Genomic DNA, 22,437 nt, shown 5'->3' on the forward strand with positions numbered 1-22,437 from the left:
TTGTCAGGAGGTGTCCTTATAAAGATAATTTTGTTCGCATAGCCATTCACTAGATCAGTTAGAACATTAACAATTCTGATTCCTTTTGGATTGCTGAGGCTAAAATTTTTTTTTCTTTTCCAGGATTACATTCCATCACAACAAGATATTCTGCTTGCCAGAAGACCCACCAAAGGCATTCATGAGTACGACTTTGAAATTAAAAATGTTCCTTTTAAAATGGTTGATGTAGGTGGTCAAAGATCAGAAAGAAAACGTTGGTTTGAATGCTTCGACAGTGTGACATCAATACTTTTCCTTGTTTCCTCAAGTGAATTTGACCAGGTGCTTATGGAAGATCGACTGACCAATCGCCTGACAGAATCTCTGAACATTTTTGAAACAATTGTCAATAACCGGGTTTTCAGCAACGTCTCCATAATTCTTTTCTTAAACAAGACAGATTTGCTTGAGGAGAAGGTGCGAATTGTGAGCATCAAAGACTATTTCTTAGAATTTGAAGGGGATCCCCACTGCTTAAGAGACGTCCAAAAATTCCTGGTGGAATGTTTCCGGAACAAGCGGCGGGACCAGCAGCAGAAGCCCTTATACCACCACTTCACCACTGCTATCAACACGGAAAACATCCGCCTGGTTTTCCGGGACGTGAAGGATACTATTCTTCATGACAACCTCAAGCAGCTTATGCTCCAGTGACGTGCACAAGACTTGCTCTTTTAATCCCTTCTTTGTCCTTTGAATTGTTTTCTGTTTGTTTTGTTTTGTTTTTAAATAGTTTACAACAGGAATTAGAAAAATCTTGATTCTGTGTTTAACTTCTTCGAAATCTTAGTCCTTCCTCTGTGGACTTGGGTTTGTGGCTAAAAACTGCTGAGTAACGCACCGGCGATATCTGCTGAAATTCTGGCTTTGATCTATCTCACTATGGCTTCCATTTAGAGAGGAGTTGTCATTTCCTGCCAAACCTCAAGGTATATTTCAGGCTTTCAATTCTTCCACTTTTCAATCTGAATTCTCCTGTAGTGCCAAGTATAGAAGGTGTCCTTAAATATTCGTAGGTATGAGGTTAAGAATATTCAGTTCTAAAACAAGTGAGGTATCTTTTGTCTGCCCTACACTTGTGCCTGGCTTTCTACACTTGTGACTTACTTTGAAAGGGCTGTTGGAAAAAATTTTGAACTTAGGAATAATATTCTATAGATTTACACAGATTTAGCCTTCATGTATTTTTAATTGCTTATAGACACAACAGTTGTTTTGTTTTTCAGTTTCTGTGGTTTCTAAAGGTAATGTTTGTAGTGTTTTAAAAGTTTACATAAGGATTTCTGGTGTCATGGTAAAGAACGTTCACCAGTGGTACTGGGGGTGGAGCGAAAGTCAAACAAGTGCCATATATAGTGTTGTGGTCAAAGTTACTAGTGAAATACCATTTACCCTGAAATATCATGGAATAAATGTGCCATATGTGAAACATTCTGGCCGTAGCAGTAACTAAAAATTGCAAGAAACTTGATAACAGAATTTTCTAAATAAACAGCCTTTTCCAGAATGTTAAGTGTTTTACTCTCAGTCTTTTCAATCCTTTCTCAGATGATTTGGGGCCTTATTGTAGCAAATCATTGTTATGCCATCACAAACATCTTTCTTTTGTTCTCCTGTCTGTTCCCATCAGCTCAGACTGTGGCATTTACGGGATTTTTTTGTTCATTCGGAACTGGCCAAAGGCAGTATTTTTTTGTCACAGTATTCAAGAAGGTATTATTTCAGAGTTCTATTCAATCTTGGTGTGTCTGTGAAAGAGACAGTATGTACATGTTTGTATGAAATTCCAGCTCATTGATGTACATTTTGAATGTTTTAAGGATACTCCTAAGAATAAATAGTAACTTTTTTAGTTGACACCAAAAGTTGATTGCATTTGACCCCCTTCCATCACTTACCAAATTCAAATATCCATGAAGTACCCATTACAAGTACATTCATAGCAAACTCATGAGAATGGCTGGTTTGCAGTACTAAAAATACCGCCTTGTAGGTTATGTGTGGTGTTAGAATTGGATTAGAGAAACAGATGTGCAAGGCTGGTGACAGTTTGGAAAGTATGGCAGCTTTTCTCCTTTTCCTGAAAATTGTGATTAAGACTGTGATCTCTGTCACTTTACTGTATAGCTAACCATATTCTCAGGTATTTTATTGGCTAGAAAGTTCTGGAAAGATGGGTCAACATTAGGGCTCACCCAGCCTTTCCAGCATAACACAATGGCTGTTGGCCTGTTTTGCTGTCTAGTATGAGTAGGGCTTTTCAGTGAGCTACCCTGGGGTCATTCTTCACGCACCTGACTTGTCTTGCATTTGGCATTCCACCCTCATGGTGTCCATAGTCACTTGTCGTGTGTCCATGCCTTGGTAATACATGACCTACAGGCCTGTAGCCCTACATGATAACACAAGTGTTCATAGTACAGTTCATGCATGTTGGCATAGTCTACATCTAGTGCTGCTTGGCAAAAAGAATACTTTGTTTCAATCCACAGACTAAGAATAATGTCAGTGCTAGTGAATATCTGAATATGTGTTCAGGAACACGGACTTTTTGGTGGCAGTCTGTGTAAATTTAGCAAATAGCTTTATTGAATGGCCAGAACATTGTTTAACTCCAGCGAAGGCTTAAATTAAGTTCCCTGTATAAAGAGAAAACTTAGTCTATTTGCATTATATTTAAGATCTGTGATATGAACCAAAAAATTGCCTGACAAAGCAGAAATCATCACGTTTCCCCATGTTGACTACCACCAAGACATGTTAAGACACCAAATAGATGTGGTATTATTTTGGGCATTTGCAGTTTTCTTTCCATGTTCACGTGATGTCTCAGAGTCAACTTTCTTTTATAGTAATATCTAGAATATATTTTGAGGCAGTAAGTTACTTATATTTCATGGCACACTCGTTGAGAGAGTGGAACTGTAAGGTTCAATCTGAGGGTTTTAGCCCACACTTTATATGCTATGTTTTTAAACCATGTGAAGGAGTCGTTTTACCCCTATCGTGAAAACCAGATCCTTTTGAAACACCACCACTAGATGAAGGGAGGTGAAATTCAGCGAAGTTGAAAGGGCACTCAGTTTTCACTACGCCAATTTCCCTTTAATCTCTAAAAAAGTAATTTAAATACAAAGTTCTTTGGTGTGTTTGATTTTCTAAGTCTTTACAGTTATGATTTGAAATAAAATGTGCCTAATTCTTCATTCCATTCTGTTCTTAAACCTAAATGTCTTCTCATTTAGTTCCTATGAAAAATCACACAAGTGTCTTTTTTGACCTTGAAGAAATTTATAGTGTACAGAGTTGCCTTATAAATCAAAGAACACCACAAATTTGGTCCTTGATTTTTATAGGGAAAGTTTTTGTTAAGTGTTTTCTAAAGATCCAAATAATTTAAGGTGTGTCTCTGCCACTTAAATTGTTTTTAATACAAGGACTTGTTGCTTTCTGACAAATACTGTATTAAGTTGAGATCTTCATTTCAGTCTTTTTGTCTGGGAAAGGCTCTTGATGGCTAGAGAACAGCTGCAACCCAAGAAGGGAATGTGGAATGAAAAAGATGCATTTTTGTTTTGTTTTTTTGGAAGTTTCATTGGCATGTATTTTATATTTTACATAGTGAAGATCTTTGGGTGAATCTCTCAGGTGAGGTTGTTTAGGGAAATCCTTGTTCAGTTGGTGGCAGTCGTTGGTTTAAACTAGAAGGAAGTAAGATGACCTTAATACAAGAACTGATTGGAAGTATTGATTTAGATTCCACTGAAATCACATGCCCTATAATTTTTTGTAAGAAAGATTGAGTAAATCTTAACTTCCAATGTATACCCAAATACTTGTATTTATGCTTTTGATAAAATGTATTTTCAGCATTAACGCACATATCCGGTTATGCCTTATTTACATGAATAAAGTTACCAAGTTATGTTTTGTTATGTTCTGAAAGTCAAATCACTATTTGAGAAGCCCTCAAATTGGTGCTTTCATTATATAATGATACATTTAGGCAAAACCCCAAACCAAGCCGTTTGAAACAAGATTCTCTCCATTGCAATTTGTAGCAATATTATTTCTGTATGTGTAATGGGAAGGCTGACTATCAGTGTTAACTCTTAATTTCTTGTTTGAATTCATGAAATCATGCCTGTAAAGCTCCATCAAATATTTGTAACAAACTCTGTAATAAATCTAGAGAAAGTCACTCTGTTACCTTTTCATTTCTTTTAGTTTTATTTGAGGAAACAAGAACAGAAATTGTGCACGTGTGTTTTTCAGTTGGAGGTCTGACTTAGCGCCTGTTCACTTTATCTCTCCTTCCCTTCATTCCCACAGGTTAAGTTCCATTAGTTGCAGATGATCTGTCCATGTGTTGTGCTGCTTGGCAAACAGTTTTGATTTTTTAATGGTAGGATGCATGTTGGCTTTTCAGTCTAGTAAACATGAAGAAGGGAGGGATTGTATGTGAGTGGGTGTGTATGTGTCTCCACGTTCCAAATAAAGCAAATGATGTAGTACATACCCATTATTTTACGGTACGAGGTTAGGGCTCAATAAATTTGTGTTGGAGACTGAAGTATAAGTCTAAACCTGAACATTTTCAACAAGTTGGACTTCATGGCTTTTTCAAGTACCAACAAGTCACTGTTAGCCTTAGGGGCTGGTAAGTGATTATTAACATCATTTGAAGTACAGTGTTTGTACCGCGAGCATTCTTTTGTCTGTACTTGAATGTATAGTTAGCATTTAAATCATTTAAATATGTTCATTCTTGTATCATCCATGTCTAACCACCTGATTTCAAATGCCAGAGCTTATATGGACCAAAAAGCATTAATGATAGGGCAGTATTTTCTGGATTGATGCAAGATTGTGTGCCCTGTCCATGTCTGCTGTTGATGATGAAAATTTCCAGATGGGTCAAAGTATGCTAGGACTCACTATGCATAAATTTTCCATCAGTGAAAGTCATGATAGAAATATGCTACTTGGTATCTAAATTGGGTTTGTATTTAGAAAGCTTGTTATAATAATTCTTGCCATAGTAAGTGATGCATTTGTCCTCATTCATGCCTATTTGATGGTACCCGGGGTGAAAAGGGAGGGGGCGGGTAGGGATTAATTCTTGGAAAGCAGGTCTGACAATTAAGTTCACGAACTTGTTGCAACAATGTTGCTAAACTTTTTTGCTATCAGAGGGATTATTCATTATGGATTTGTACCAACTGGACAAACAGGAAACCAAGTTTACTATTTGGAAGTGCTGAAAAGGCTGCGTGAAAAAGTTAGACAACCTGAACTTTTCGCCAAGAATTCATGGCTCTTGCATCACGACAATGCACCAGCTCACACGGCACTGTCTGGGAGGGAGTTTTTAGCAAGGAAACAAATAACTGTATTGGAACACCCTCTGTACTCACCTGATCTGGCCCCCAATGACTTCTTTCTTTACCTGAAGATAAAGGAAATACTGAAGACATTTAATTGATGACATTCATGACATCAAGGGTAATACAACGACACCTCTGATGGCCATTCCAGAAAGAGGCCCAAAATTGCTTTGCAGGGTGGACTAGGCACTGGTATCGGTGCATAGCTTCCCAAGGGGAGTATTTCGAAAGTGACTGTAGTGATATTCAGCAGTGAGGTATGTAGCACTTTTTCTAGGATGAGTTTGTGAACTTAATTGTCAGGCTTCATATATATAACAATGCAACAAACCATACTATTCACCCTTTCTTTACCTCTTACTTGAAAGCAGAAGCGTAAAATGTCTTAAATGGCTTTTGTGTATTAACGTGGTAAAAGCTCATTTACCACAAGAAGCCTTATCAAAAAGTATATTTTGTAACAACCTCATAGATACTGTACCCAACAAAACATGCTTTGTATTAGTTCTGTATAAAAGTATTTGCGGCTTAGGATTTTTTTATACTTGTGTCTTTTTATAACTTTCCAGGAACTAAAGCACATTATCTGATACTGTAAATTATTTTCTGTCAGTGCTTAAGTTCAGGGTTGGCAATAAATTATTTCTAAAGTAGGTCTGCAAATGAAAGAACGGTTTGATTTTATAAATGAGTTGCTAGTTCATTAAGGCTTTTTACTTTTGTACATATTTTGCAAAAATTTTGCCTCTTGCTATTAATATTTGCTTTGTAAAGATTACTGCCATTTAATAAACATTTATAAACTATTCAGTACTATGATGTTATTTAAACTGACAGTTTGATAAATGTAAAGTGTAAAGCAGATACTTAAAATTTGAAAGCAAAAGTTTCATTTAGTGACTTAAAAAGCACAGTAATCTCTATTGCGGCAGATCTCCAACCATACTTTGCCTTAATATTACTCTATAAATTTTTCCTCACTAAAGATGGAGGTGTGGACTTCATCTAAGGAAGTCCCAGACTCACAATATGTTTTGATATGGGAAAGGGTAAGCATTCCTTTTTCTCTGTGCTTCTCTTAAAATCGCCGAAACTGCGCTGGGATTGTTCTGAGTTCATGGTTTGTCCAACTGCAAGAGTAATGCAGCTATGTCTGTTGTACTTGAAGTGGTTTTCAAAACAAATGAACGTGTTAACACTCATTTTTTTATTTCACTAAATTTATTTTTGGAGATTTACAGAAAAATTGCAAAGATAGAGTTCCCAGCCTATAATCCACACCCTTTTAATAAATAGTTTCCCCAATTAACATCTTGCATTAGTATGGTACATTGGTCATAATTAATGAACCAGTTATTGATCTTGAATATTAATTAAAACCCATACTTTATTCAAATTTCCTTACTTTCCCCCTACTATCTGCTCTGTTCCAGAATCCATCCAGGATGCCATATTACATTTAGTTGTTTCCTTCAGCTCCTCTTGGCTATTACTCAGAATTTCCTTGTTTTTGATGACCTTGGCAGTTTTGAGGAGGAGGAATACTGGTCAGGTACAGGCATACCTTACGTCATTGCACTTCACAGACGTTGAGATTTTTGCAAATTGAAGGCAAGACCCTCCACCAGCAAGAAGATTACAGCTCACTGTATTGCAATACTTGCTTTATTGCGGTGGTCTGGAACTGAACCCACAATATCTCTGAGGTATGCCTGTATTTTGTAGATTGTCCCTCTGTTGGGATCTGTCTGATGTTTTTCTCAGGATTAGCCTGGGTTTGGGGAACACAGAGGTAAAGTACCATTCTCATCAAATCCTATCAGGCATACCACTCATCTTTTCCTTAACAACTTCTATCTAAATCAGAAGTCGTTAAATGAATTCGGGCATGTTTATATCTTTAACTAGCATTTGTTGAAAGCCGAGTATGTACTTTTCGTCCCCAGAATGAAGGACCTTTCCCCACAACTGGAATTGCAAAGAAGAGGGGAATAAATGTTCAGTGGCCATCGCTGTACTTGGAGACTGGTGGGCTCCAGGCCTTTTTGGCAAATAAAATTCTGTTCCAAGACCTCATCATTTAGTTTCAGTGTTGGTCCCAAGAGAAACTGAGAAAAATTTGAACTTAGAAATACCTACAAATCTACAAATATCTACAAATGGGTAGATTGCAAACAGGTGGTTCGTTAAAGGCTTTCTTTTAGATATTTAAGATCTTTTAAAATTGAATCTAAATTCACTTGAGCATTTGAATCCCCAAAACACACCAACGAGTCTTTTCTTCAAAACTTTTCTTATTATTGGAAAAAGGGAATATTCATTTTGAGAGGAAATCACTAAAACTCAACCTATTATCTAGTAAAGCGTTTGGCACCCTCATGGTTAATTGGCACAATCACCTGTCGTTGGCACGGGATATTCTCAGAATAACCTGTCCCATTGCCCACAATGTGGGTTGTTGGAAGAGAAAAGAGAGACTTTGGTCTCTTGAGAAAGCAAGAAACTTAAGAGTTTATAGATTTAAAAAAAAGAATAATTTCTAGGTTAAACCAGAATTTTGTTTTGGTGACGGGAGATGTGGCAAATCCTCAAAAACACAACCTTGGGCAGTGTTTTTAAATGCATACTGTACACTTCCCTCAGAAAAGAGGGGAGCAACTGAGACAGCAGTGGGGTGGGAGCCTCTGTGAAAACGCTGTGTAGCTGTATTTCACAGGCATCCCTTTTTCAAGTACACCAAGACGACAAAAGGTTCAAAAGTATTCTGTACAAACTGTTCAAGGCAGCTGAGTGAAGCTGCTCTGTTGGTCCCAAGAATACTGAGGGAAGTTGTGATCAAAAGGAGCATTTACACGGAGTGGAGGAATGCACTGGTTTTTCTTTTCTCCATGGAGGTGCATGATAGGAAAACATAAATGTGAACAGTCTTTTTAGAAGTTGATCATTCTTTTGTAATTAACTACACTGTAGCTTTAGACTGATGCTTGATTTCCTGCCTGTCAAATGTCCAAGAAGAGAGGGTACAAGCTCCTAAGATGAAACTGAAGGCCAAACACTGCTGACCGTGGGAGAGAAAAGGTATAGTTGTTTCATTTTATTTTTCTATTATTTTACATGGAAACTCCCAGTTCTTGTAAACATGGTGGAATTTAACTAGCTGGTTTATTTTTAACATCAAAATTAATTCATCAGAACTTTATCTTGAAAGAGAATATCACAGCACCCAAGGCTCAGCATGTATTGATAAAATTACATTATTAAAGCTAATTTTGTGCCGACAATCCTGGCATTTATGTAGCAGGTTATAGTTTGGGGGAAGATGCTATAAATCAGTGTAAAAGAGAAATACATTCCATAGTAAGAGCCGGATCATCTACCTTATGGGAATAATGAGCATCAATTTAACAAAAGTATACTATACAGCATAACCTTTTCTAAAGTGCATATAACAGAAACATTCAAACTCCCTGCCCAGCATTTAAGATAGTTTCAACCTTGCTTTCCAACCAACCTTCCCTTTCTGCTTCCTGTACTCCAACTGAACTATGCCATCATTTTTCCCCATACCTCTTCTCTCTGGTTCTCTTTGCCGTTGGCCAAATCCTACTCCTCCATCAAGGCCCCACCCTGAGGAAGATTTCCTAATTTCTACCCACCCCAAGGCTAGGAGCAGCTTTCTTCCTTTGAACACCTATTCCATCTTATTCCTCTCTCAGGGCACTTCAAACGTCCTACATTACTTTGAAGCCATCTATGTTCAGGGTTTAGCTCCCTTACTTGACCGTGATGTGAACTCAACCTTGTTGCACAGATGCTGTTCCTAAGCTCCCTGAGTAGCTGCCTGACACACCTGCTTGTTTCCGAGAGTAACCACCGCAGCCTGTACGTCTTGGGAGACTCACAGGTGAGTTGCAATGGGAGCCTGAGTGAAGCTAGACTGTGGAGGGGTGCAGAGAACTCTGCCCGACCACTGTGGAGCTTGGTTTCCCAGATGACTGTCAACTAGCTTGAGGAGTGGCCTGATTAGACTGAGAAATAAGAAGGTTGAACCAGGTGACTAACAAGGTCTTTACTGCATTCAGAGTCTTGAAAGCCTTCTAGGATATTCCAGCTGGTAACAAAAATTGTTTATAGCATAATGTAGAATTATAGTGGGTAATACAAAGTTCCTCTGATAAGATCGACCATTTTTTCCTGAGAAAAATAAAGGAATGGACTTCATGAGGGGAAATTATAAGTATCTTTGAGGACACTAAGGTTAACTCAGTAAGTTTTTATAAAAAACTTGGCCCCCTTCCATGGTTAAATTTTTTTTTTTCTACGCTTTTCTTCATGGGGAATTTCCTTATAACAAGCCATAGATGTTCAAGAACGTGTTTGTCTTTCTGAGGTTTGAAAGTTAGGCTCTGATAGCCTCCAAAATTGGAGCTTTCTGGTATATGAAGGTCAGATTCCTTTATTTCATGGTCACTGACTTAGTTGGCCCTGCTATAGAAAGTACCAGAGATTGGTGGCTTGCAAACAACAGAAATTTATTTCTGTTCTGGAGACTGGAAGTCGGAGATCTGGGTGTGAGTGTGACAGGGTTCTGGAAAGGGTTTGCAGACTGCCTTCTTCTCATGCCCTCACTTGGCGGGACAGCTAGCTGGCCTCTTCTAAGGGCACTAATCCATTCATCAGAGCTGTACCCTCGTGACTTAATCACCTCCCAAGCCCCACCTTCAAAAACCACCACATGGGGAGTAAGGCTTTAATGTATGAGTTTTGAGAGGACACAAATATTTAGCCCATAATAGTTACCAAAACATCATCAGGTTGATTTGAACCCAGCTTGATTTTTCTGCCTTTTTTTCTTCAAACAGGACCATTTTTTTCAGTGATCAGTGCAGGGATAAGAATCTAGAAACTCCTGAGCGTCTTCTGTTTAACACTTTTTTTGCTGTTAAATTTTCTCCATAAATTAACTCCATGTGTTACCAAAACCTAACACCCCAGTCCTACTACTCTTCCAGAACTACTATAAATAATTTTGATGTTTCTGTCTCGTCATATATGTATGTGTGTATATGTGTATATACACACATACACACATACATATATATATATTTATATATATACACACACACACACACACACACACATATATCCAAAAAATTGTATACAAGAGGACACTGGTCAACGTTGCTCAAGCAGTAGTTTGCCATAATCAGAAGTGTCTGGATGCTGATGGTAACCACTTTGAACACTTGAACACCTCTTGTCATTGCAGAAGTCAAACGTGACTTGTATTCATCTGTTATCGGTGTATACTGAGTATTACAATTTTAATAGTTTTCCTTTCTTAAAATGTGTCTATGTTTTTTTTTTGGTACCCTCTGTATGTCATTAGCAAAAGCCCCACTGATAATGGTTTTAAATAGTTACATATTTCACTTAGTGCCCGCCTATATCTCTCTACTTGGACTTCTTGCCCAAACTCATGATGGGAACTGTTCTTACAGTAGCAACAATGATGACACCCACTTTGTTTTCAGATTCCTGCAAATCAGATTACTTCTGAGCCTGACTTTTTTCCCCAGACACCAGTGAGTTTGGTTCTGAAATCCTCCAGTGTTCTCATAAATCCAGTATCTCGAAGACCTTTTCCAGATTGGACCACACCTTCCCTGTGGCATCATAGAACAGACCAGAAAAATGTAAAACTGACCCTGTATTTTGTGGGTCACTGGTATTACATGAATAATTCTCATTTTGAGGAAGATAGTAAATAATTTTATCCATTTATCAATAAAAATAGTGAAATGATTTTATTTCTGCACTGTAAGGTTAGGCTTTATTTTAGTTTCACTCTTAATGCTCCTAGATTTGGGGAGCTTTTCTGTTGTTAGTTTTGTGTATCCAGGGACATGCTTCAGCAGGATAGGGCTTATGTCCAAGGATGTCCTCACAATTGTTTACAAAAGGCAGCTCAAAACTATCTGTGAGCGCCTCCCAGAAAGGGTATTTGGCAGCTAAACCTCAGGCTTTTATTCACTGTTGATTTGATACTTGTCTTTAGCACAATCCTTGAATAACCAAGTGTTCTGAGCTTTCAATAAGCTCATCATGCAATGCTCAACATGATTAGCCATCAGGGAAATGCAAATCAAAACCACAGTGAAACACCACTTCACACCTAACAGGATATCTAGAACCAAAGAAATGCACAATAATAAGTGTTAGTAAGGGTGTGGAGAAATTGGAACCCTCATCTGTTGCTGGTGAGATTATAAAGCGGTACAGCCCCTTTGGAAAAATTTGGCAGTTCCTCAAACTATTAAACATGTGATCCGATGATTTCCATCCTAGGTGTGTACCCAAGAGAACTGAAAATACATTCATACAAAAATTTGTACATGAATGTTAACAGGAGCATTATTCATAACAGATAAAAAGTGGAAACAACCCAAATGTCCAACAACTGATGAATGGATAAAATGTGGCATGTCCATACAATGGAATATTATTCAGTAAAATGAATGAAGTACTGACACGTGCTGTAGCATAGATGTACCTTAACAACATTGTGCCACGTGAAAGAAGCCAGACACAAAAGCCTTAATCTTTATAATCATATGATTCCATTTATGTGAAATGTTCAGAACAGGCAAATCAATAGATATAGAAGATAGATGAGTGGGTGCCTGAGGCTGGTGGTAGGGAAAATGGGGAGTAAGTGCTAGTGGGGGCATGCTTTTGGAAATGATAACATTGTTCTCAGATTGTAGTGATGGTGGTATAACTCTGACTACACTAAAAGCCACTGAATTGTATCCTTTAAATCGGTGAATTTTATAGTATGTCAATTATAGAAATAATAATGCTATACTATGGTTTTAAAAAAATTTTTTATTGGGGAATATTGGGGAACAGTGTGTTTTTCCAGGACCCGTCAGGTCCAAGTCGAGCTGTTGTTTTCACTCTAGTTGTGGAGGGTGCAGCTCACGGGCCAATGTGGGAATTGAACCGGTGACGTTGGTGTTATGAGCACTGCGCTCTAACCAACTGAGCCAACTGGCCACGCCAATAATGCTATTTTCAAAAAAAGAATTTGAGCCTTCCGTCGCCCCACATCGTGTGCAAGAAGACTGAAAATACAGACCAAAAGGTTAACTTTTTTTTTTTTGGAGTGATAATCCCAAGATATTTTGTCTTCTTAATTAATACTTTTCCATTTTCTAAATTTTCCACAGAGAGCATCTGTTATTTTTATATCAAGAAAACCAATCAATGAACATTTAAAAGTAAAAGAACAACCTTGGATTTGACCAGCCAAGCATAAGTGTCTCTGTGTTTGCTTTAGAGCGGTTCATCGACTCCTGTTACCTCCACGATCATATGTGTAGTGACTTGTTTTCCAGTCTGACATCTGGAATAGACCGTAAGCTCCCAGAGGGCAGAGATTACTGTGTCTGTCTCTCGATGCCCGGAGTCTGATAGCTGGCTAGATACATGTAAGTGCTCAAAAACATTTGTAGAATGTAACTGAATTTATTAAATATCAACTATATCACCTATGTGCTAGATACTGCCTGTGATGAGAAAATGATCCACTTATGGAATTGAATTTAAGATGCTCACAGCCTACTGGGAGATAAAATATGGGTGTATGAATAATTAAACCAAGCTGTACAATAAGTACCAGTCAGGAGGACTAGATAAAGTGCTACGCGTCCTCAGAGAAAGGCAATTGCTTCCATCTATATGGAATCAGGAACACTTTTGTAGGAAAGATGGCATTTGGGCTGGGCCTTCAAAGATGACTTATGTATATCTGAGCATAAAGAGCAGGAAAGGCTGCCTGCCCAGTGGATGGAACAGCATAGAAATGAGAAACCACCTTTAATTGAGCAGCCTTCTGTAAGGCAGTGGAAGTAAAGAGGAGAAACAACACCCCTATGCCCACCCCAAGAAGTTCACTGTCCAGCAGTGGAAACAAAAATATGAAAGGCTATGATAAAAGACATATGGAGTTCTAGGCAGAGGGTACAGCATGTGCAAAGGCACTGAGGCATGGCAGAACTTACAAGTGGGGGGAGCAGCAAGAACTCGCCCAGAGAGACAGTTGAAGAGAGACAGATAAAGCAAATGGCAAAATATTAGTTGTTCCCTATGCTGTTCCTTCAAATTTTGTGTATGTTTGACATTTTTCATAATAAAAAATTAGAAAAAATAAAGAGATCATGGCCTCACGGGGGTGGTGCTGTAAGGGTAAGAACAGCTTCAAAGCCTAGGCTGGAGAGGAGTCCATACCAGAAGGCATGCACTGCTGAGATGCCAAATCCATGACAGCAAGATGCTTTCATCTCAGTCACAGACCTTGTGTGGCCTCCTTGCAGAGAAGCCCCAGGGGCTGCACTTTCTTGCCAGCCTCTGTGTGATCCATTTCTTTAATGGCCTCTTTGCTCAATAATATAAGAGGTCCAAACTGCCAAATTCCAGCATAGGACATAACTCATTACAATTTTTTCGCCGATGCTTTCAACTTTATATTATGACTTTTCTACGGAATTACTGTGCTGCGTGTTCCTTTTATTGTGGAAGGTCCTGGAAGGAATGACTATAGGATGCTCCTGTGATTGATAAACAAGGAGATGAACTTGGAGGTAAGACAAACTTGGATTCAAACCCAGGGTTCTCTACTTCCTAAGCTGTGTGACTTTGGGCAAATGACTTCACCTTTCTGGGCACTGACTGCCTCATCTGTAACACCTGTGCGGTAATACCATTTGTTTATTAAACAGGCAATGCCAGCAACTGCTGCAGTGCCAGGCACTGATAGAATTGGAGTTATCTATTTTAATGTTTATCTTATTTATGTTGTTCTTTTTCACACCCTTTACTTTCTTTGTCTTCCTTCTTCCCTCTCAACCTACTCTTTGTTTCCTTTGTTTTTCAACTTGAAGATCCCCCTCCCCCCAAACAACCCAGAAACCAACGTGTGAAATCCTCAGGCTGTGTCACTCTTGCCACCCAGAGGTGCTATTTGAGCTAAAAGTCCCCTGAGAAAGAAGGTGTGTTGATATTGGTGGTTGGAGAGAGCGGGTGCAGTTGGAGAAGGTCAGCCTTGTACTAATAGAATCGTTAAGCAAAATACATGTGCACGCCATCTTTTTTCTTTTTTGCACTTACCCATGAAATCTATATTATAACATCAGTGCAATATTAGTAAATTGAGAGAACTATTGAGTAAAGAGAATACAGCAATAAAATGGGGGAGGGTCGGGGTGTGGAAGCTGTGCACCCCAGTTTTGTGATTGATTACCACAGGTATAAATCATTATTAAACCAACAGAGTTCAGCTCTCCTTTATTTTTACTATGGGAAAACACAAAATAAGTATTTTCTTAAGTTAGCATTGTGCTCGGGGAGATACTAACATTCCTCACTGGGTAAAGGGTTTAATATTTATTTTCAAACCATTTTAATTCAGGCAAGACTGATACAGAGAAATGGGGTCCCAGGTTGCCTGGCCCCGACCCCTATCTCGGAGCCTGAAAAAGTGGAACATGTGTGGTCTCTGCCTGAATCTGGTTCCGTTAGGCGCCCTCCTGGGATCCAGCTCAGGAGAGGGACCCACTGTCTTGCAGTCCAACTTACCCAAGGTGGATTTGCTGGTGTGACGGGCAGCAAAATAACTTCAGGAAGACATAAGTATATCACCTCAGAAAGGAATTGCAAATGTAGACACCTGAGGGCAAAGGTGCAAAGCAAAAGGATTGGGGAGAAAACGTGAATTGTGAATGTTTGCCTCTGCTTTGTGCCCTGTGAGCTATGTAGGAGGTTTGCGTCCTTAGTGAAGATGTAGAATCACAGAAGCTTCCTTTAGGTTGGAGAGTAAGGTATGCAAGCCCAGCTGAGAAAACTTCCAGGATGCAAAGTAGCTCTGGGGACAGGTGGCCCTGTCTCTTTCTCTGCCTGCCTGTCTGTCTGTCTGTCTGTCTCTCTCCCTGCCCCCCTTCCCGTCAATCCTTTCCACATTCTCCAATTCAGCACAAGGAATTAGCCTGATTAATCCAATAGCTTGTCCCATTGGAGAGCACCTTGTAGGCCTCCAGTCAGCCAATGGATGGGCCTGTTTTGATCAGGTGACCTCCCCTGATCCAATCAGTCATCTGGGAAGTGCCCAGTGTGCTTGTGTATGTCCAGTTCGTTTGACTTTACATTTTAATTCTGGAGAGTGGTCTGGGGACGTTCTTAAGTAGCAAGGGACTTGCAAGCAAGCCTGCATGTCTTTCTACTTTTAAGCTGCTTAATTTGCTCCTAAAATATGCTCAGTGTTAGTTTACTGGGTAGGAACATTCTGAACTGGCTTCTGATTCTGGTCCTAATATCAGTGGACCAGTTTTAGACCTTGAACAAGCCACCCCTCTTAGCATCCCAGTTTGCTCCCCTGTGACATAGGGGTCATTGGCCATAGATGCTCTAAGGCCCATTACAAGACTAACGTGCTATAACCCTGTGTCTGAGTTGGGATTTTGAAGTATGGGTGTTATTCATAATAACATTGTGACTTAGGGTGCTGAGAGAGGAAGGCATTGATTCCGTTACCAGAGCCTGAAACCTTGCATAGGTAACATTTTTAGGAATATGTGTTTAGCTGGGACATAGACTAGCAGAGTGGTTAAGAGGAGTCCCTCTGAAGTCTCAGCGTGAATTGGCTCTGTCACTGGCCAGCTCTCCGTTATCTGACCTTTCTACACCCCATTTTCCTCCTTTGGGAAGTGGAGATATTCACAGTTCCTGCCTCACAGGCTCTTTAAGAAATAAGAGATGAACACATGGCAACCTGGGGCCCAGGTGAGGGGACCTGGCTGTGAGTTGAGTCTAACGATGGCAAGTGTATTCATTTCTTGCGTTTGCTGCAAAAAATCACCACAAACTCTTGGTGGCTTAAAACAACAGAAATATTTCCTCTCACAGTTCTGGAGGCCAGATGTCTGTAAACAGTCTTGCTCGGCTGTGCTCCCTCTGGCAGCTCCAAGAGGAGAGTCTGTATTTCGCTTCTTCCAGCTTCTGGGGCTGCCGACGTTCCTTGGCTTGTGGCCATATCACTCCAGTCTTCAAGGCCAGCGTCTTCACATCTCTCTTTGTCCCCTCTTCACATGGTCCTCTCCTCCATGTGCCAAATCTCCCTTTGCCTCCCTCTTGTGAGGATACATGTGATGACATTTAGGGTTCACCCAGATAACCTAGGATAACCTTCCCGTCTCAAAACCTTAATTTAATCAGCTGGAAAGGCCTTTTTGCCTTATAACATCCACGGGTTCCAAGGACAGGCCACAGACGGACTGTTCCAGCTGGCTATGGTTTTGTGCCTCCACCGTCTCTTTGCTCTGGAGATGGGCTGTCATCCCCTTGAAACTTCCCTAAAGTAAACACGTCACCTATCCCGCTTAGCCCCGCTTTCCCTTCTGACTTCCTGTTTCTGGCCACAGCCACATCATTTTCTCCATAACCCTCTTCGGAACTGTCTTTGACCTTTCCAGTTCCTTCCCTTCTCTAATACTTCATATTAGTCACCCAATCTCAGAATCACAAAGTCTCGGAGCAGAAGGGAAACTTCTCTAACACCTTTGATTCACAGAGATGGAGCTGAGCCCTAGACAGGCAGTGACTTGCCCATGTCACATGGCAATTCAATGGCAAGGCTGGACTAGAACCCAGGGCCCTGAGACCCTCTCCTACCTTGGCTGTCCATCCTGGTAAAATTCTTCCTGAGGCAGATGCTTCCCCCATCCCTTATCTCTATCTCTGCTGCCCCCGCCTCGGCCTGGGCCTTGCCTACTGTCCTGGGGACCCTGCAGAAGCCTCACGGGCCCTCTTCATCCAGTCTCCCCTTTGGCCTGTCACCCCAGCCAGCATCCTTTTCATTTCTTTCACTTGGGTCCTCCCTGCGGAAATAGCTTTAGCGTCTTCGCATGACCTGGATGCGAAGTCCATCCATTCGGCAAATATTTTTTGAGCATATATTACATGTTAGCTGCTGGGATGGGGTGGGGGGCCTCCATGATGCACCAAAGCCAGGCCCAGCCTCCAGTCACAGTCTGGTCTGTTTGCTGCCTTGGCCTCATATTCCGGTTTCTCACCAGCCTCTCCTGCCCTCGCCCCCAAGCTGCCCCAAACGACCCATCCCCACAGCTGGGATGCCTGCATAGGTTCAGGGCCGTGTCCCCTGTGTGCAGAACTCCCTGTCCCTTGCCGCCCCCGGTGAAGCTTGCAGCCTTCACAGCCCAGCCTGCACAGTCCTTGCCCGTGAAGCTGGCCCTCAATTTAGCCCCCCTTCCTGGTGTGTACTCTTCCGAGACCCGTGCTCCTGCTTCCTGTCCTGGGTTGACTGAAGGAGCCCCTGGCAGCCTTTGCTGCTTCATGGGTTGGTTTTCTGCCTCCCTCCTCCACTCCTCCTGTCTCTCCTGGGTTTTGCTACTGCCCGGCAGGTGGGGCACACCTGTCTGTCCAGCAGTGCTCTGGGCAAGAGCCGAGGGACTCCCCCAGGTTCCTGTCACCCATTCCCACCTGAGTCCTGAAAACTGGGGTCCTCAGGGGATTCCTGTTTGGTCCCCAATAGTAAGTACTCCTGCCTATGGATAAACTGGGCATGTCGTTTCTTTGGACCCCAAGAAACCTGACCAGCCTGACGGCAGAGATTCCTGACATTTTTATGGGCATATTGCCTGTCCTGTGAGTATGAGCTTTCATCACCTATTGCTAACTGACTTCCCCAAAAACTTAGTGGCTTAAAACAGCAGCAGTGATGTTGCTCACAGATCTGCTGGCCCAGAATGTAAACAAGGCACAGCGGACTGGCTGGTCTCTGTCTGGGTGGAACATCTAAGATGACGTCACCACCCCCATGTCACGTGTCCTAGCTGGTTTGGCTCTGAAGCCTGGCAATGGCTGGATCGGTTCCACCAGGGGCACAAGTCTGGCTGCGTTCCTCAGGTCTCCTTCATGGAGTCTCAAGGCCTCTCCCTCTCACATGACCTCTCCGTGCGATCTCACCACGTGGCCATTTCATGTGACCTCTCCAACAGGACAGTCAGACTTGTTACATGATAGCCCACGGCACCCAAAAGTGCAAAGGCAGAATCCACCAAGATTTCTTACAGTCTTGGCCTAGAGCTGGTACACTGTCACCTCTGTCGCATTCTATTGTTTTAAGATGCCCAGATTCAAGGTTGAATACCTTGAATACCAGGAGATGTGAACACCGTGTTTCCCCGAAAATAAGACCTAGCCAGACAATTGGCTCTAATGCATCTTTTGGAGCAAAAATTAATGTAAGACCCAGTACTGTATTGTATTGTATTGTATTGTATTGTACTATATTATATTAAGACCCGGTCTTATATTATAGTAAAATAAGACTGGGTCTTATATTAATTTTTGCTCCAAAAGATGCATTAGAGCTGATTGTCCAGCTAGGTCTTACTTTTGGGAAACAGGGTACTAGGAGATGTGGGTCACTGTGGGCCACCTCTGTAACAAAGTGCTCTATATGTCTCATCTTTTCAGGTGGCATCTAGTTCTTCGAGGGATGCAGGATGGTCCCACCCCTCAGCACCCTTCTTAATGGGCTGTCTCCCAGTAGTTGCTTAATCTACTTTCATCTTATCGAGAAAGGACTAATCCAACCACAGGTACCGCTATGATAGCCATACTGCTAAACCCTCAGCACCAAGAGGTTTCCTTTGGATTCATTGGCTGGAGGCAAATGCAACAACTTGGGCCATGCCGCCTTCTCATTTTACAGATGAGAACACTGAGTCTGAGTTTTTATCTTAGGCACTTGGCTGAAGGCTACATAACAAACTAGCAAATTAGGCTTCAGAGCCTGGGACTCTCATATTTTATTGAAACGAGGGAAATAAATTTCCTTTTCAGAAATTCATTCCCTGGCCCACTTTCCTGGACTGTATCTAATCTGATATCTATATTTTCTTCCATGGGCCACCTTCACCCAGATATCACCGCTTTGCTCAAACATACCAGATTATTTTTCCTGCCCTTTGCTTAAATCCAAGAATGAGTTAAATGGCAGCGGCAACCATTTGTGAATTCAGCTCACTCAAGATGTGATAAAAACCAGTTCCTTGAAGGGCAAGATAACCCCCCACCTCCTCTTCCAAGACAATATTTGGGAATATTTCAGTATTTGAAAATTATATTCGCAAAAAGTTTCAGTGATTCTGGGTTCTCTTTTTGGCTTATTTTTTCATTTGCTTGTTTACTTAACCTACTTTCTCCAGCCTTATTTCCTTCGTGGCCTCTTTATATCTTCTATGCTCTGTGCAAAGAAGGCACCAAATATAACTCTTTCCCTCTAATTTACATGTGCTCGAGTCATTCCCTCTAGCAGGAATGCCAGACTATCCATCTCCACCTGCTGATATGTTTTTAAGTGCATCTAAATGCCACCCCCACAAGGAGCCTTTTTCCATCCAGCCCCTCCAAGTAGATGTGATCTTCTCTGAACTCGGAAAGCTTGGAGCACCTTCCATATGGCTTTTGTGTCCTGCCCTGTACTGCCGTTATTTGTATATTCTTTACTGGAAGCTCCCTGAGGGCAGGGCCCCTGTTTTACCAGACTTTATTGTCCCAGTCACCCAGCACTGCCTTGCATGGGGAGATACTGGAGTGGAAGGTGTCTTTGTGCATGTAGAATTACCTTTCTTACCTTTCCAGAATGGTGTATACGTTATATGAGCAACCAGTGAAGTCACCACCACCTCCCAGAATTTGGAAATAGGGAAATAAGATTTCCCTTGGAGATAAGGTTGCCAGATTCAGCAAATAAAGCAACAGGGTGCCCCATTAATTAGAATTTCAGATAAATGACAAATAGTTTTTCAGTATAGTATGTCCCATGCAATATTTGGGATATGCTTATACTAAAAAATTATTCAGTGTTTACCTGAAATTAAAATGTAAGTATCTGGGAATCCTGTATGTACGTGACAACCCTACTTGGAGTGTTCAAGTACAAAACTAACGCATACGGGTTAAAACAAAGAAATGTAGTCACCTTCCTGAAGAAGTTAGAATGGGTCCTTCAGCAAGACTTGATTGTAATTGGCACATGGAAGAAAAGCATATTTACAAAAACACTTCGAACTTTTTCTTATGACATATCTTAAGAATGTGCCGGTCGGAAAGGGGGGTTGGTCAACAATAGAAAATGGAGAGTCAAAGAGACAAACTTTGGCCATTTTCTTTAACATTGTCCAGGAGCACCAAACTTCCAGGTCAGGGACAACTCTGATCTCATCGGGGAGATAGACTTACCAGGCCTTTGAGGGGCGGGGGCCACTGGGGTCATCCCAAGAGGTCCGCATGTTTACCAAGAAAACATTACAATTTGGCTTCTCATGCCTCCTGGGCGTGAATATGCTGATCTAAGAACGTATGTATTCAGCCCTCTGACGATGACCATTAAATGGCATTGGAGGTTTTTTTCTACACCTTCCTCTCGGTGAACTTGGATAATAGGAGCCTGATCCATTCTCAGTGAGCGAATCACCCCCAGGTGGCACCCAATGTCAGCAAGCTGTGTTTTATTTCAGCTACCGCACTCTGTTTTTCTGGGTCTCTAATACAGCGCATGGAAGAATCCATTTCTTCAGGGTCTATGCCGAATCATAATAGGCAGCATTTATTGAGTGCTTGCTATCTCACGTAATCTTGATAACAACTCTCCCAGTTTCAGAGAGAAAGAAATAGGCTTAGAGATGCTTTGTAACTACTTGTCCCAGGTCGCAGACCCCAGTACATGGCACAGCTGGGACTCAGACTCATGACTTTTCCCCATGATTATTGACCATGAACATTTTGGCAAACATCTTCTTTTCCTAGGTTTTTATGTAAATAGGCTCAAGTTATAGATACGGTTTCGAAATCTTTTTTAAAAAAAAATCAGCAAGATTTCAGGAACACCCTTCCATGTATGTGCTTCTGACGGCCACGCCATGGAATCGTGCACAGAAGAGCTTTAAATGTTGACAAATACCTTGACAATTCAGGAAACAAGCTCAAGAAGCCTTCAGATAAGAAATCCAAACATTAAGGAGGAAGAAATATTCACCCTTGAAGGAAAGTGATGTCATCACACCCTCTCACACCCACGGCCATCAATAAAAGCTTAATCAGTTTTGAAGTCACTTTATAGCTACCCATATTAAGTAGAATCCTCTCGAGTTTCAAGCAGGCTGAAGTTATTTGAATTACCATTGAAAATGTTTTACCCAGGTTACCAGGCCGGATCCTGAATCAACAGAGATGTGTATGTAAAAGAAGAGATTTTAAATGGCAGACAATTCGAGAGAAGGTGCTGCAAGGAAGTAAATGGGAGGGCACCCTCGCAAGTGATATTTATCACCTGCTGTCTCAGAAGCCAGTTATCAGTTATCGTCAGGACTATAAAAGTAATCCTCGTGGGTGAAAATGATCAATCACTGCTTTGTTTTCATTAGCATGTACATATCTGCAAACCATTCTGAGGAGAGTTCCCGGCCTACAGAGTTAAACCAGCCGGTGACTCATGTCAACAGGCCGTTTTGTCAGATAGCATTTATTTCCATAATTAGAACTTGTGACCAACATGTCCAACCACGAGGATATGTCCCATGTAGTTGTCGTGCGCTGGCTTCTTGGCAAAAAATGACCTGTTACAATGTCAGGGCTTTCATTTTTGCCTTCGGGGTTTTGCCATGCTCTTATTCCTGTAGTTAGCTTCTTCTGATAAAAAATGTTAGTTGTCAGGGGCTTTTCCTGAGTCTTATTTAAAAGACCCTGAGGCTTAGGGAGGTAAAGGGTCTTGTCTAAGACCGGACATCAATGGGGGTGGTGGTGCCTCCACTTGAACCCAAGTCCACTGACCACAGATTCAGTTCTCTCCCCTATGGTGCCAAGGCCTGAGCTCTAGAATATTGTGACCCAGGTTGGTTTAATCCTCATGATCTCTATGGAGTCC

The 22,437-nt window shown here is 41.2% G+C and overlaps 1 protein-coding gene across 1 annotated transcript in view; it reads left to right on the forward strand.

The window, feature by feature from the left end:
* GNA13 (G protein subunit alpha 13) overlaps nucleotides 1-6,235 on the forward strand; it is a 38,872-nt gene extending 32,637 nt beyond the window's left edge. The window contains exon 4 of the mRNA XM_019733014.2: nucleotides 124-6,235. Coding sequence (XP_019588573.1) covers nucleotides 124-696 — 573 coding nt within the window. The 3' untranslated portion in view covers nucleotides 697-6,235. The remainder of the gene's footprint in view (nucleotides 1-123) is intronic.
* The last annotated feature ends 16,202 nt before the right edge of the window (nucleotides 6,236-22,437 follow it).

The sequence above is a fragment of the Rhinolophus sinicus genome, linkage group LG15 (genome assembly GCF_036562045.2).
Source record: "Rhinolophus sinicus isolate RSC01 linkage group LG15, ASM3656204v1, whole genome shotgun sequence".
Taxonomy (NCBI): Eukaryota; Metazoa; Chordata; class Mammalia; order Chiroptera; family Rhinolophidae; genus Rhinolophus; species Rhinolophus sinicus.